The sequence below is a fragment of the Labeo rohita genome, chromosome 25, assembly GCF_022985175.1.
Source record: "Labeo rohita strain BAU-BD-2019 chromosome 25, IGBB_LRoh.1.0, whole genome shotgun sequence".
In the NCBI taxonomy this organism is placed as follows: domain Eukaryota; kingdom Metazoa; phylum Chordata; class Actinopteri; order Cypriniformes; family Cyprinidae; genus Labeo; species Labeo rohita.
The window spans coordinates 13,251,826-13,266,022 of NC_066893.1; the positions used below are offsets into that span (position 1 = coordinate 13,251,826).

The 14,197-nt window shown below is 39.3% G+C and overlaps 1 protein-coding gene across 1 annotated transcript; it reads right to left on the bottom strand.

The window, feature by feature from the left end:
* Positions 1-6,163: 6,163 nt before the first annotated feature.
* kcna1a (potassium voltage-gated channel, shaker-related subfamily, member 1a) lies at positions 6,164-13,533 on the bottom strand. Its single transcript, XM_051100312.1, is given in 3 exon segments — positions 6,164-12,064; positions 12,066-12,776; positions 13,110-13,533. Coding segments are annotated over 2 exon segments (1,479 nt in total). The 5' UTR covers positions 12,546-12,776; positions 13,110-13,533; the 3' UTR covers positions 6,164-11,065.
* Positions 13,534-14,197: the final 664 nt, after the last annotated feature.

Sequence of the window (14,197 nt, forward strand, 5' to 3'; positions counted from 1 at the left end):
ACTATCACATTACCAACAAACAGACGATCATCTCCAACGAGTCTGATGGAACTTAAATGACAGCGTGAGCTGTATATTGTGTATATATGGTGATGGATGAGGACTCAGAGTCTCCTCCCGTCCTCAGTGCCGCAGGCTGACACAGCTGTAAGGAGAGATCTGTATTCTGGGAACAGTGAGGTCAACCAATGCTCAGCCACTGCAACTTATTAAAAGGCTAAATGCACTGACTGATAGAAGCAGCGCAGGCACTGTATAAGCACTTCATGTACAGAATAATGCATGCATGTGCTGATACAACTGGTACATATGCATACAGACAGCACAAAAACATGCTAATTGACAAAAAAAAAACACAATGCAGGACTTTTCTCTCTTATGTTTTCAATTTCAATTCCCCACACTATGTACCGCACATATGTTCAGAGCTATCACTGGCCTTTCCATACAGTGCATCAACTTTTACTGGCCTTGGTTTGACAAAAAGCACTGTGCATAGTTTACATAAGATGGACGAATTGATGGACATGCCTTTAATTATTAAACACAGCTGACGGCAGCATTACAGAGATAATGCGAAGAGGAAGAAACCATAAAGTGAGCCAAAGGAAAGGCACAGACTGAATGAATGGATGGGTGGATGTATAGATTGATGCATGCATTAATATCTGCATTACGCAGTCCGATGCTACCATCTGATTTCAGAGCAGCGCAGTCAGTCGGAAGGGGGAAAAAAAACGCTTTATCAGGTAATCAGCACACATGACACTTGCAGGAACAACAATAACATCTGCAGCTCTGACAGGTGCAGCGTGATGTGCTTCAAACGGTCACCGATCATTCAAAGTTTCACCGAATGAATTTGAAAGACTTGCAATTGTCAAAATATTAATGCTGCATTCAAATACAGGAAAAGTCCTGCATGATAACGGCGGGATATGCATGATTCATCTGTATTGAGCTGCGCAGGGTGAGCTTCCGTCTTTAAGGGAGTGACTAGCAGCACTGTACGAGCCAGAGGCCTGACTAAGGGAAATGCAAAGTCCCATTAGCCCTGACTTTCCATCTGATTTATGAGTATTTACATCTGTGTGTGTGTGCGTGTGTGGTCCCTTCAGAATTAATTCAGAAGCCAATGCAACATTCATTTTTAGTCTTTGGTATAGAGGAGACTGGGGCTAGTACTCAGGGTGTTTGTTTTTGAAAGGCACATACTTTAAAGCAATTGAACATTTCCACCCGAAATTGAACACATGTTGACCTTTTGTGACAACATGCCCTGAAGGGGTCACACTATATTGAGTAAGCTGTCACAATGGAACCTGCCATTAAAACTAGTTAGGGTTCTTTGAAGATATAATGTTCCACCAAGCCTGCTTGATCAATTACCAAAGAAGAATGTCAACATTATTCAGGAAAATAAGACTTCCTTATCAAAGTGATAAAATGTTACGTTGCAAAAATGAGTACACCCTCCTGAAAGTTACTAAATAAAGCTAAAAAAAAAAAAAAAAAAAGAAGTGTAGGTTTAAGGCAATTTTTGATCAACAGGTAAGTATATTGAACCAAAACTTTTAAAGACAAGTAATTTCCTTACAATTAAAAGTGTTATATAGCCCACTGAATCATACTCAGCCTTAGTGCAGGAGAAATACGATGCAATTGTCTCAGAGCCGGCAAAAGCTATGAAGAGTGACACTTTATCTCACAAAGTAAGATGCTGCCTGCACAAGTGACATGCATGGATGTTTATCCACACCAGAACTACCTATTGTAGCCAAACACAATAAACTCATTTAACCTCTTTCAAGGCCCATTTTCACAAAATATAGACTTCTGGGAATCCAAGAAGACCAAGTCAATAATTTCGGATCCAAAAGCATCCAAAATGTTCTGGTGTTGCTAGAGGAGGAGTACAGTGAGAAGTACCTGCTTCCCACAGTGATGTTCAGTGGTAGTAAAGCTCTGATATAGGGATGTATGAGTACTGAAGGTGTGAGGGAGTTATGCTTTATCAATGCTGTCATGAATTCACACACCACTGTGTGATGTAATACAAAAAACTGAAACTGCAGAAGCTACCCTCCCCTCATTCCCTGCATTATTGGGCTTTTTTTAGCATGACAATAAAGATATTCATTCTCCAAAGGTGAAAATCCTTCAGTGAACCTGTATTTCAATCGTAATGCTCTTGAGAAACTTCTGGGGGATTCTGTAGAGACAAGCTGAGCAACACTCCCCATTAAAGACAAGTTCATTTAAGGAGGTCGTCCTCCAGGAGTTAAAACAGGACAGAATTTGTCACGAACTTGTAAACTCAGTGCCAAGAAGGGTCAGAGCAGTATACTTAAAGTTCTGGAGGACAGACAAGTACTAGAATATTATAAATTTGCTTAATTAATCTAGGGTGTACTTATTTCTGCAATCCCTCATTTAAACAAAATCAGCTAATTTAGTTCTTTTACAGAAAATAATGGCATATATGGCATATATACACATACATACTGTATATATGTATGCATATAAACATATATACATACATACATACATACATATACATATACATATATATATATATGTTTAAAATATAAATTATATATGTAAATTAAATGTTTTAATATATATTATGTACTAGAAAGTTTTATACAAGAACAAATAAATTGTATATAATTGTAATTGTATATAATTGCATATAATTATATACAATAAGAATGTAGAAATAAATATTTGTACTAATATTATATAAATATATATATATATATATATATGTGTGTGTGTGTGTGTGTGTGTGTGTGTGTGTGTAGCCATATTTATGGCTTTATTTATGAATATACACTGTAAAAAAACAATTTGTTGTAACTTGAAATAATCTGTTACTCTGCTGCCTTAAAATTTTAAGTTCAGTCAACTCAAAAACATTTAGTCAACTTGAAATGTTAAGTTGTACTTAGTGACAACTTAGATATTTGAGTTGATTCAACCTAAAATTTTAAGGCAGCTAGGTAACTTACCCAGCTTTTAAGTTAACAAACTTTTGTTAAGTCAAGTCAAATATCTAAGTTGTCACTTAGTACAACTTAACATTTCAAGTTGACTAAACTTATTCGAGTTGACTGAACTTAAAATTTTAAGGAAACAGGGTAACAAATTATTTTAAGTTGACTCAACAAATTGTTTTTTTAAAGTGTATATATAAGTGTGTATACACACACACACACACACACACACACACACACACTTTCTAATAAAACGAACTAAACACACACACACTTTCTAATAAAAACTAAAAATTCAGTCTTTTAATGCCCTGCTGGGAAATTGCCCCAAAGTATTTATTCTCTAAAAGATCCAAGGGCACTGGCTTTGCACTCAAGCCAATAACCTTGTCTGATCCCAGATAACATATAACTTGGGGCCTCCATTAGGGCGGTCTGTTTTTGTGACTTAGAAATCCTCAATCAGTGCAGCAGACGGCAGAGATTACGCCGAAGCTGCTGTTAATTGCGAGGCAGAGTTTTCAGCTCCATCGCGGCACAGCTGGAGGATCCATGTGAACGATTTTACCATCACAAGACAAAACTGTTTTATGACAGCGAACACATACAGTTGACTCTCATCCTGAGCAGTAGGACATATGTGGCCGGGTCCGGCCAAGCTATAGGACAGGACAGAGACATGAGACACAGGAACCCAGAGCTCAGTGCTTGTGTGTGTCTGTGCCTGAGGAGCTGCACTGGGCCCGACGCCAGCTCACCCCACCCCAGCTCCAGCCTGCAGAGAACTGCTGCAGCTCCAGAGGGCAATGCAGAGGAGGAGAGAGCAAGGGTACTCCAAGCACAAGGCACTCCAATATCATGTTTTGAGCTCTCAAGGGAAACCAAATGTGCCTGATGTGCGTGTATATAAAGGAAAGTGGCCGGTAGGTGGATTGAAAGCGGGAGATAGGCATCTTGTTAACGATGTAAACTGCCCATTCACATCCTTTTTGTTGCTGTGTTTGTTCAGTGTGTGCTGGATGACTCTGGGCTTTTTGTTACAATACACATAACCACACTGAAAGCCCCGTAGACTGTCCGCGTTACTTCTTAATTAAATCACTTTTTTGTCACCTTGCTGCAGGAAGTTTTTGATAAGTTTGAATTAAGGACAAAGTGTCCAGTGCTCAGTTCTGCACTGCAGGATATTCAGAGTCCTCCGTCATGACTGAGCACTTGTCATGTTCAACAAACAGCACTCAAAATGGGGCTTGAAATCCTACATTAGGGCATTTTTTAACAATTGGACACACTGTAAAAAAAATGATATTTATAAAGATGTACATTTCAGAGTTAAATGCTCTTTGTCACTCATTGTAAAATGTATTAGTTTCTGAGTGAAAACTGTTTGTACACCAAATGTGCTGTGAAAAGAATCATAATATATATAAATATATCCTAAACCCTTATCTACAATACCAGTCAAAAGTTTTTGAACGGTAAGATTTTCAATGTTTTTTAAAGAAGTCTCTTCTGCTCACCAAGCTTGCATTTATTTAATCCAAAATACAGCAAAAGCAGCAATATTGTGAAATATTTTTTTTTATTTAAAATAACTGCTTTCTATTTGAATGTGAATAAATTGTAATTTATTCATGTTATCAAAGCTACATTTTAAGCATCATTACTCCAGACTTAATAAATGTTTTTTTGAGCAGCAAATCAGAAAATTATAATGATTTCTGAAGGATCATGTGACTGGGGTAATGATGCTAAAAATTCAGCTTTGAAATCACCGGAATAAATACAATTTTTAAATAGATTCAAATAGAATAATGATAATAAAAATATTTCAAAATTTTACTGTTTTTGCTGCACTTTGGATCAAACAAATGCAGGTTTGGTCATAAAATTTAGGACAGATAAACAGTAACACTATACAATAAGGTGTCATTAGTTAACATTAGTTAATGTATTAACAAACATGAACATACAATGAACAATACATTTATTAAGATTATTACATGCTGTAGAAGTATTGTTCAATCTTAGTTCATGTTAACTATAGTAGTATTGCGAGTGTTACCAGATAAACATTAAAAAATTTGTTAATAATTAAATTATTATAAGTATTTATCATTTAAAAATGTAATAATTTTTACTTCGAAGCATGAATATCATTTTAACAGATTAAGTTAAAATTGTGACATTGTGATATAATTGTAATAGATATAAAACGATGGTAACATAATAAAGTGTCATTTGTTAACATTAGTTAATGTATTAACTAACGTGAAAAAAAAATGAACTACATTTATTTCAGTATATTTCTTATTCTTTCTTAACCCTTGTTAAATACAAATACAGTTGTTCATTGTTAGTTTATGTTAGTTCATCAAGCATTAACTAATGTTAACAAGCACAACTTCAGATTTTAATAATGCATTAGTTAATGCTGAAATGAACTAAGATTAATAAATGCTGCAGAAGTATTGTTCATTCTTGGTTCGTTAACTAATGTTAACTAATGAAACCTTATTGTAAAGTCTTACCAGATAAACATTGTTTAGCTTAAAATTATGATTTAAAAATGTAATAATTTTTATTTCTACGCATTGAACATAATTTCAACAGATTATGTTAAAATTGTGAAATTATGATATAATTGTAATAGATATAAAAATGTTAATTTTTATGGGGTAAAAGACATTTAATGTGTTTTTAAACTAGCTATTTTTCATGCTTCATTTTATGTAGGTACTAATATGTACCATATATATATATATATATATATATTTATATATATATTCTGCGGAATTGTGCTACTTTAACGCATTTGCCGCGGGTTGTTTTTAATGTCCGCAGGTTGAAGCGACCCCAATAATGTGATATTTATATTTAGTTTTAGCAGGGGAACCTTGCCAAAAACCGTGTATTTTACCCCGTGAAGTGTGATTTTTAATGTGGGACCCCCCTTGAAATGTGTTTTGGGCTAGTTTTAAGAAGAAATTGAGCAGGTTTTGTTGTGAAAACCTGGTAACCTGGCATAAAATGTACATATTAATATTTTTTGAAAGGGTTTTTGTCCCACCATCAGTACTGTTTTTCACTTGTGTTGTCAAAGCTAAACAATTTGAAAACATAGCACAGCCACAGTCTCCAAAAAGCAGTAACATACACCTGACAGCTGATAATTAAAAATTTATTGATTTGGATGTATGATCAAATCATATTTGACATAAGAAACAAAAAAAACCCTTGCATAGATCACAGACCATGCCTTTGTCAATGTACGACAAAATGAAAACATCGTAACACAATTCAGCATAACGAAGACAGAAAACATGTTGAGACAACATGAACAGTTTGACCAGATGTACATGGAACAAACATTAACATGGAGTCATCATCTGTCTAACATAAACATGTAGCTGAGAGTAATGACTGTATGGACTGTATAGTTTTTTGGCGGAATCAAAAGTTTTGTTAAATGCATCACTTCCATGACATTATAATCATTCAGCATCCTGAAAGCAAACAGCAAAACCTCAAATGAAGCCAATGGAAATAAATAAACCGAATGCAAATATCTAATCAGTGGAGTTTGACGGATTAAAGAATTTTTCCCGAAACAAAAGGGAACAACACTGGCGTGTAAATAATGAAGATGGCTTTAGGAACAAATGACAGCAAGGGCTTAAAAAAATGACGCAACCAGAATATAGTTGATCCTCAGTTTTGAAAGGCTAAGCTCATGCAGTCTTCCATACACCATGCAGATTTTTGCAATTGCTAGGTTGCTGTTGAGTTTTGGTTTGGTATGGTGGTATGGAGTTAAGGTTATTACAAAAAAAGTACAATGTACAGTACATTTTCGATGCTAATGCCATTTATTTTATTTATTTCATGATATCGATAATACAAGCTATAATCTTCCTATATATTTGTAATGGCTTGTCTTATGGACTCGTTTGTGAGCCTACTGTAGTTTTATCAAGGGCATGGGTTGTTTAAAGCACAGTTAACTATAGTGCCACATGGACGCAACATGGTAATATAGCTAGACGAGGCCACGCAGGTGAAGAAAATAAATATGTCTGCAACATCCTCCAAAAGGCCACAACCTGGGAGCACAACTAGGGTTTCTCATTTTTCGACAACTAGCTTTCATATCGGGTTACTTAGTAATAATGATGGCACGTCAGTCAGTTCTTTTGTTATTTTTCCACTACAGTGTATTTCATCTTTCATCCTTTCTTGAAATAAATTCGATTTTAGCTTGTTAGGAAATTCTGAGCGATGCTAAGTTATACATAGAAAAACAACCAAGTATGTTGTATGTTATGGATTTACACCTTCACAGACTCAACTGATGAAAGACCTACCTCTAAGCCATAATTGATTTAAAAAGTAGCTCATAAATGGTCCTCACTTCAGATCAGAGGCAAAACTAACTTCTACTATCATAATTCACTTCAACAGGGACAGGAAGCAACACTTCACCCAAAAATGAAAATGACTGTCTTCTTTCAGATGAATACAATTGGGAGTTAATATTACAAAAAAGTCCTGGCTTTTCCAAGCTTTATAATGGCAGCGAATGGCTGTTGAAATTTTGAAGTCCAATAAAGCAAATCTATTCATCATAAAAAGTACTCCACATGGCTCCAGGGGGTTAATAAAGAACTTCTCCATATTTACAAGCTTATAATCTTTAGCTCCCGCTCACTATCGTATGCATGTTCATGAGAAAGTGGCGTTCCAGCGGATGACGTAGGCCTAACGTGTATGCTAGCATTTTGTTTACAACAAAGGAAAACCAGTCGAAATCCTCCAACTTTTTCTTTACAAATGCTCGTTTTGTACTTCTAATTCGTGACTGGTGTTTTGATTTGTCACTCATCACTTCCGCATTCATAACCAGGAATATAACCGCTCTCTCGCGAACGCATTTTCTACAGTTAGCATACACTAAAGTTTTAAATATGGATATTTTTATTACAAAAATGCATCGATTCACTTCAGAAGGCCTTTATTAACCCCTGGAGGCATGTGGAGTACTTTTTATGATGGATGGATGCACTTTTGGGCTTTAAAATCTTAACACCCATTCACCGCCATTATAAAGCTTGGAAGAGCCAGGAGATTTTTTAATATAACTCCAATTGTATCTGAAAGACAGTCATATGCACCTAAGATAACTTGAAGTGAGTAAATAATGGGGTAATTTTCATATTTGGGTGAACTATCCCTTTAAGAGGACATTTTTTTGTTCTAGTACAGTCTCTTAAAATAAAGTACATGAAATATGAATTTTGCCAACACACTACTATTGTTGGAAATCATTTTTCTCTGGCATTACAATAGGTTTAAATCTCTATTCTTATCAAAAGTTTGCCACAGCCCTTGGTGAATATTAAAATAAGCATTCTGGACAGTCCTGTAATACACCTAATATTCCCTATTGCTATGATTTATGGTGTAGTTATTAAATATAGGATTATGCATAGCACCATAGGGTTTGATCACCACTCACACGCCCAGTAGAAACAGTCCGTCCTTATTTAACAATGGTTCTTTTTATCGTATTGTGATAAAATAAGTTGCATGATTTCCATGGGAGTTTTGCTTGCTAAGCCCATTTGTTTTTCTGTGAAGCAATGTTATGTATTATAAACAAAAAGCAGATTAATACTGTAAAACCCTGAATAGTTCTTCCTGACACAGAGCTGCGGCAGAGGTGACTAAACCCATGTTAGCGTTAGGTAAAATACTGCTGCTTGCCTTTGATTACAATCACACCTCACGGATCAATAAAGAACACATGACCGGGCAACTTGTTTACGAGCCAGTCTGGCAGACTTGCTTGTGTTTGTTAAATGAAATTACCCCAAACAGACTAATTTAATCGCGGCTATTTTAAAGTGTTTTTAATTATCAAGGAAAACGCAGCTCTATGCACTGAAATGGCTCATGAACACACAATTTCACATTAATGTTTAAGTCATCAGTACACTTAATAAATCTGCATTCAAATTTGTTCTTTACAGTACCTGCAGACTTAATATAGTCTTAATGGGTTAAGTAGACATGTCTTTTAGACGACATACTTCAAAATGACAGATTTTTAGCGATGTAAACGATTGTACCCTGTGGTATATGAAAGCCTGTGCTTTTCTCATCCCAGATCTCTCTCTTTGTAATAATAAAGCATCAAAAACAACCAAAGTGAGTGTTGATTGTGCTTAGCAAGGGAGCGTTTCAGATCCGAGGGGGTCAGGGGTGGTCGCATTGCTGCATTTGTTGTAAGTGCTTGAAAAAAGGCTAATTCTGAGGTACTCTAAGTGTATTATTTCTGACGTATCATCACACTTCACAGGCTGTTATGTACTCTCGTGTTCTGCTCTGCAGTGAGCTGTGCGGCGACCTCACTGAGGTAGACTCTTTATTATGGCACAACATAATCGAAAAACCACAACGAAAGGCAGATCGAAAACTCTAAAAGGTGTGAAAGTCGTATGTCCGATTTCATACTCGAGCTCAGCTGTCATATGAAAACACAGAAAAGGTTTGCGTTTGTGCCCGAAAACCACGTGTCACGTTCAAAAGAACAACAATGAAAATGAAAAGCACTCTGTATACACTGTAATGACCAGCCTCAACATACATTATGACAGTTCTAGAGCAGATATTGTTCCCTTGCCCTGCCTAAAACTCCAGTTACTCAGAGGCACTTTCACCTGTCCGGTTGCTGAGAGGGTCAAAGGCACTAGCAACTAATATGAGTAATTCTGCCATGATCTCTTTTGCATCCTGCTAAGATAAATCAAGCGGCTTTTGATATCGTAAATCCTAAATCTGATCGCAAAATGGAAGCGTGAAGTATAATTGCCCATAGTTTTCTCTTTTTTTTTTTCCTCGAGAGAGAGAGAATGCCCATGCACTGCACTATTTAAGTTATATTCATTTTTTTTTTTTTTTTTAACAGGTGCGCTTAGTATGAGTATATGCATTTGATAGTATCTTTTTCTGTGTCTTCGACTACGTTTTAGATTGAAAAGTTTGCATCCCAGCGTTGGGGCTTGCATATATATTTTGTCACATTTCAGAAAATGTCAAGGAATCGACGTCCCTAGTTTTCCCTGATTGTAACAACGACACCCTTACGAGGTATCTCAATTGCAACAAGCTGTATTATACCGACGTCATGCATTAAATATACTAGGATACACAGTACCTTAGTTGATTAGGCCATAATGCAGGTTCTTTTGACATGCTATGATATCATTAAGATTCTGTTTCCCGTAAGGTTAAACATTCAGTCTTTAAATACACCTAAATGATAAGCATCTCAAATCATGACACACTAGTGCACTTTTCATGGCGACGAATGAGATGGAGAGGGGAGCGGATGGAGCCGAACGCAAAAGAAAAGCGAAACAGGAATGGATTTCCTATCATCATGAGGTAATGTCCGACGCATGCCAATATCAAAATGAGGATAATCAAAACATGCTAAGTATGAGGCTCCTCTTTCGGCATTGTGCTGTCTTATATCTAAAGGGCATGGCATTTAATCACTTGGTGATATCTAAATTACAGCATCTGCTGGAAAATAGCAGCAATGCGGATGTCCATGAGGCGATGACCTTGGCCTCCGTAGCATCCCAGCAGAAGGTAAGTCTTGTTCATATAAGGTGCTTTGCTGGTCAGTTGGGAAGACCACCTACGGACGAGGCGTCCACCGAACGCTGCACTCGGTCTTTTACGCACTTTCCTTTCCCGGATGCAGTGTGCAGCTTGCTGAAATGTAGTCTGCAGTCCATGCGTGATGTTTTAGTAATCCCGTCGTCGAGAGTCCTTCAGTGGCATTGGCTAGGTGCTCGAGGAGGCTTTTTTTCTCAATCATCCTCTTTGGAAATGTGTTAGACTAAGTGTATGCGGAATCGTGGGCCGCAGTCATGTTCTAATACGTTTTGGTGTAGTATGTTTCTTTCGTCTGCATTGTAGAGATATTCGCATTGCAAGGGCTCACGAGAGGAGGTAAAGTAAGCATTCATATGTACGTGACTGAAGTTTCTACTGTGTCTCTAGACGTCGGTTAGCAGCTTACTTTTGTTCACACAGTTCTGATTGGGGATAGTGCAGTTGCCAGTTCTGAGGTTGGCCTCTCTGAAGTTGTCGATGCTGTTGTTTATGTCTCCGTCTATCTCCATGTACTCGGACTTGCTGACGGTCGAGGAGCTGCGGCGGCTGGAGTTGGAATCGGAGGCGATGTTCGGGTTACTCACGTTGAGGAGTTGGGCCTGCTCCTCTCCTTCGGTTTCTCTGTGGTAGAAGTAGTTGAAGTTGGACACGATGACAGGCACGGGGAGGGCGATGGTCAGCACGCCGGCGATGGCGCACAGGGAACCCACGATCTTGCCCCCTATAGTCACCGGCACCATGTCCCCGTAGCCTACGGTGGTCATGGACACGACAGCCCACCAGAACGCGTCCGGGATGCTGCTGAAGTAGGACTCTTTTTCCTCTGCCTCTGCGAAATACACAGCACTGGAGAACAATATGACACCAATGAAGAGGAAGAAAATTAGCAATCCAAGCTCTCGCATACTGGCTTTGAGGGTCTGTCCCAAAATCTGAAGGCCTTTGGAGTGCCTGGACAGCTTAAAGATCCTGAACACCCTGACCAGACGGATCACCCTGAGGATGGCCAGTGATGTTGCCTGCTCGCCTTTCCCCTCCTTTCCGTCCGGTTCCTCTGCTAGCTCTGTACCCAGCGTGATGAAGTAGGGGATGATGGCCACAATGTCTATGGTGTTCATCATGTTCTTAAAGAAGGCCGCTTTGCTCGGGCACGCAAAGAAGCGCACTATCAGCTCGAACGAGAACCAGATGATGCAGAGGGTCTCCACAATGAAGAAGGGATCGGCCATGATGTTTGGTTTGTAGTAGAAGGTGGTGTTTCCTATAGTCTGTATTCGCCCCTGGGGGTCCTCTTTCAGTTCAGGTAAAGTCTCCAAACAGAAAATGACAATGGAAATTAAAATGACCATAACAGAGACGATAGCAATTCCTCTGGCCGCCCCCCGAGCTCTCGGGATGCTCGAACAGAAGCCAGATTTGCCGTTGAAACTCGCGCTCCGGTAAGGGCCGCTCCTCCTCGCGAATAAAGCCCTCGTCTTCGCGAAACTTCTCCATGGCCTCGACCCCAAGTTCATAGAACTTAATTTCTTCCGAAAACATATCCAACGGGACGTTGGCGGGCCTTCTCAGCCTCCCCCCAGACTGATAGTAGTAGAGGATGGCGTCGAAGCTCGGACGATTTCTGTCAAAGAAGTACTCGTTTCTCAAGGGATCGAAATACCGCATTCGCTTCTTTGGGTTACCTAACAGAGTCTCTGGGAACTGGGCGAGAGTTTTGAGCTGGGTCTCGAAGCGCAGCCCTGCTATGTTGATGACCACCCGTTCGCAGCATTCGTGATCGTCGTGGTCAGGGGGGTACGTGTCCTGCGGATGCCCCGGCACGGCAGAGGTCTCGTCCATGTTGTCCCCAGCCACGACTGTCATCCTGCAGGTCAAAGTTGGAGCTCCGCAGGAGTTAATTTAATTGAGTAGACATCCAACTGCCCTCCCAAAGGTGTCGCTTTCCTTCGCTTCCTTTTCTCCGTTTCCAGACCCTCAAATCTAGCTCGAACCCGGGGGTATAGGGTATAACTTGATCTTTCCTCAGTGTGGCCCCACTGCGGTTGTCACTGATTCGACCATCGCTCCTTTCCGCTGCATCCACTACGGCTGCCTCTGTCACCGAGACAGAGAAAAATGGATCGAACAGCGGCGATATTTGCTAGCTCAGCAAGTTCACACTACTTATTTATTTATTTACTTGTTATTGTATGTACAAATCACAGAAATGCACAGCCTTAAGGGCACAATTCTGAGCCATTGTGCTCATTTAGGTTATTGAAAAGACGTGACAGGACAGTGTCACTTTCACTCCATCACCACATACATGCAGTCTACTTCTCACTATATAGGGAAACATCTTATTGAATGGCTCATATGTAAGTTTGAGTAAGTAAATAGATAGGAAAACGTGACTTTCAGGCTTATTCAGGCAGTTTTGGTGCTCACCTCGCTACTGAAGGAATGCGTCTTCTGCCGGCAGTCTCCTGTCAGTAATGCACCCTCGATTCCGTTTTGTTGTAGAAAATACGCTTGTAAAAGCTCTTCACATCTTCTCACTTTCAAACCGTTCGGTTGCGGTCCAGAAATCTCACATCCATAACGGAAATGATTCACGACATTCGCAAGCGATGCTATAATGAACAAAAATAAATATGGCTTTGAGATGTATTACAAAGCTTCACATTCAATATAAACGTGTGCTAAAAGACAAGAAGCGGAAAAAAAGGCTAAAAGAAAACATGAAGCCGCAACGTCCTCCCTCCACTCCTGTTCGTGCGGCGGCACCTTGGTGTAAATGGCTTATACTGCATGAGAAATTGTAATGCTGCTGCAGCTCAGCTCAGGCGGGAGATACATTAAGGGGGCAAAAGCGAACCATACCATTTCCAGACATTACTGCATCAGCAAAATTTCCCTCTTACGAGTAGACAAGATGACGAGCGGTCTGTTTTATCTGGACACACTGACAGGGGGGTATGGATGCGAAAGGCTTCTTAAAGGGGGGATCAATAAGGGGAGAGGGAATAATTCCTTAATCATGCCCAACATATTGTTGCACTGTATTGCACATGGGAGAACGCGGAGCGGGAGAGGGGGGTAGGACAGTATGGGGGAGGGGTTCGACGCAATGCAGACCGCGCGTGGCCACAAGTGCTTGTCCACGCAATGCGCGAAAGCATTTATGTGCCAACACTGGCGCAGTATCTGATTCGCCGAGCACTAATGTGCACAGATACTTTAACTGACCACACTAACCAATAACCACAATAAAAAGACGACTTCTCTAAAGTGCTCTTCTTCGTGGAATACTAAGACTCTTTTCCACCCAAAAGAGTTAGAAAGCCGCACAGCTCCATGCGTACTGTTTCAGACTAGATCGTGCGGGGGTTGGAATATTTATAGAATAACGTGGGTGTATGTACTCGGACGGACGGCGATTTTTGCAGCACACTCGGTTAGAGCGCTTTCCAGCATACGCTGATTATACAGCCAGTTTGTTTTTATACATCTCACCTGCATTTTCCTTTAGAATT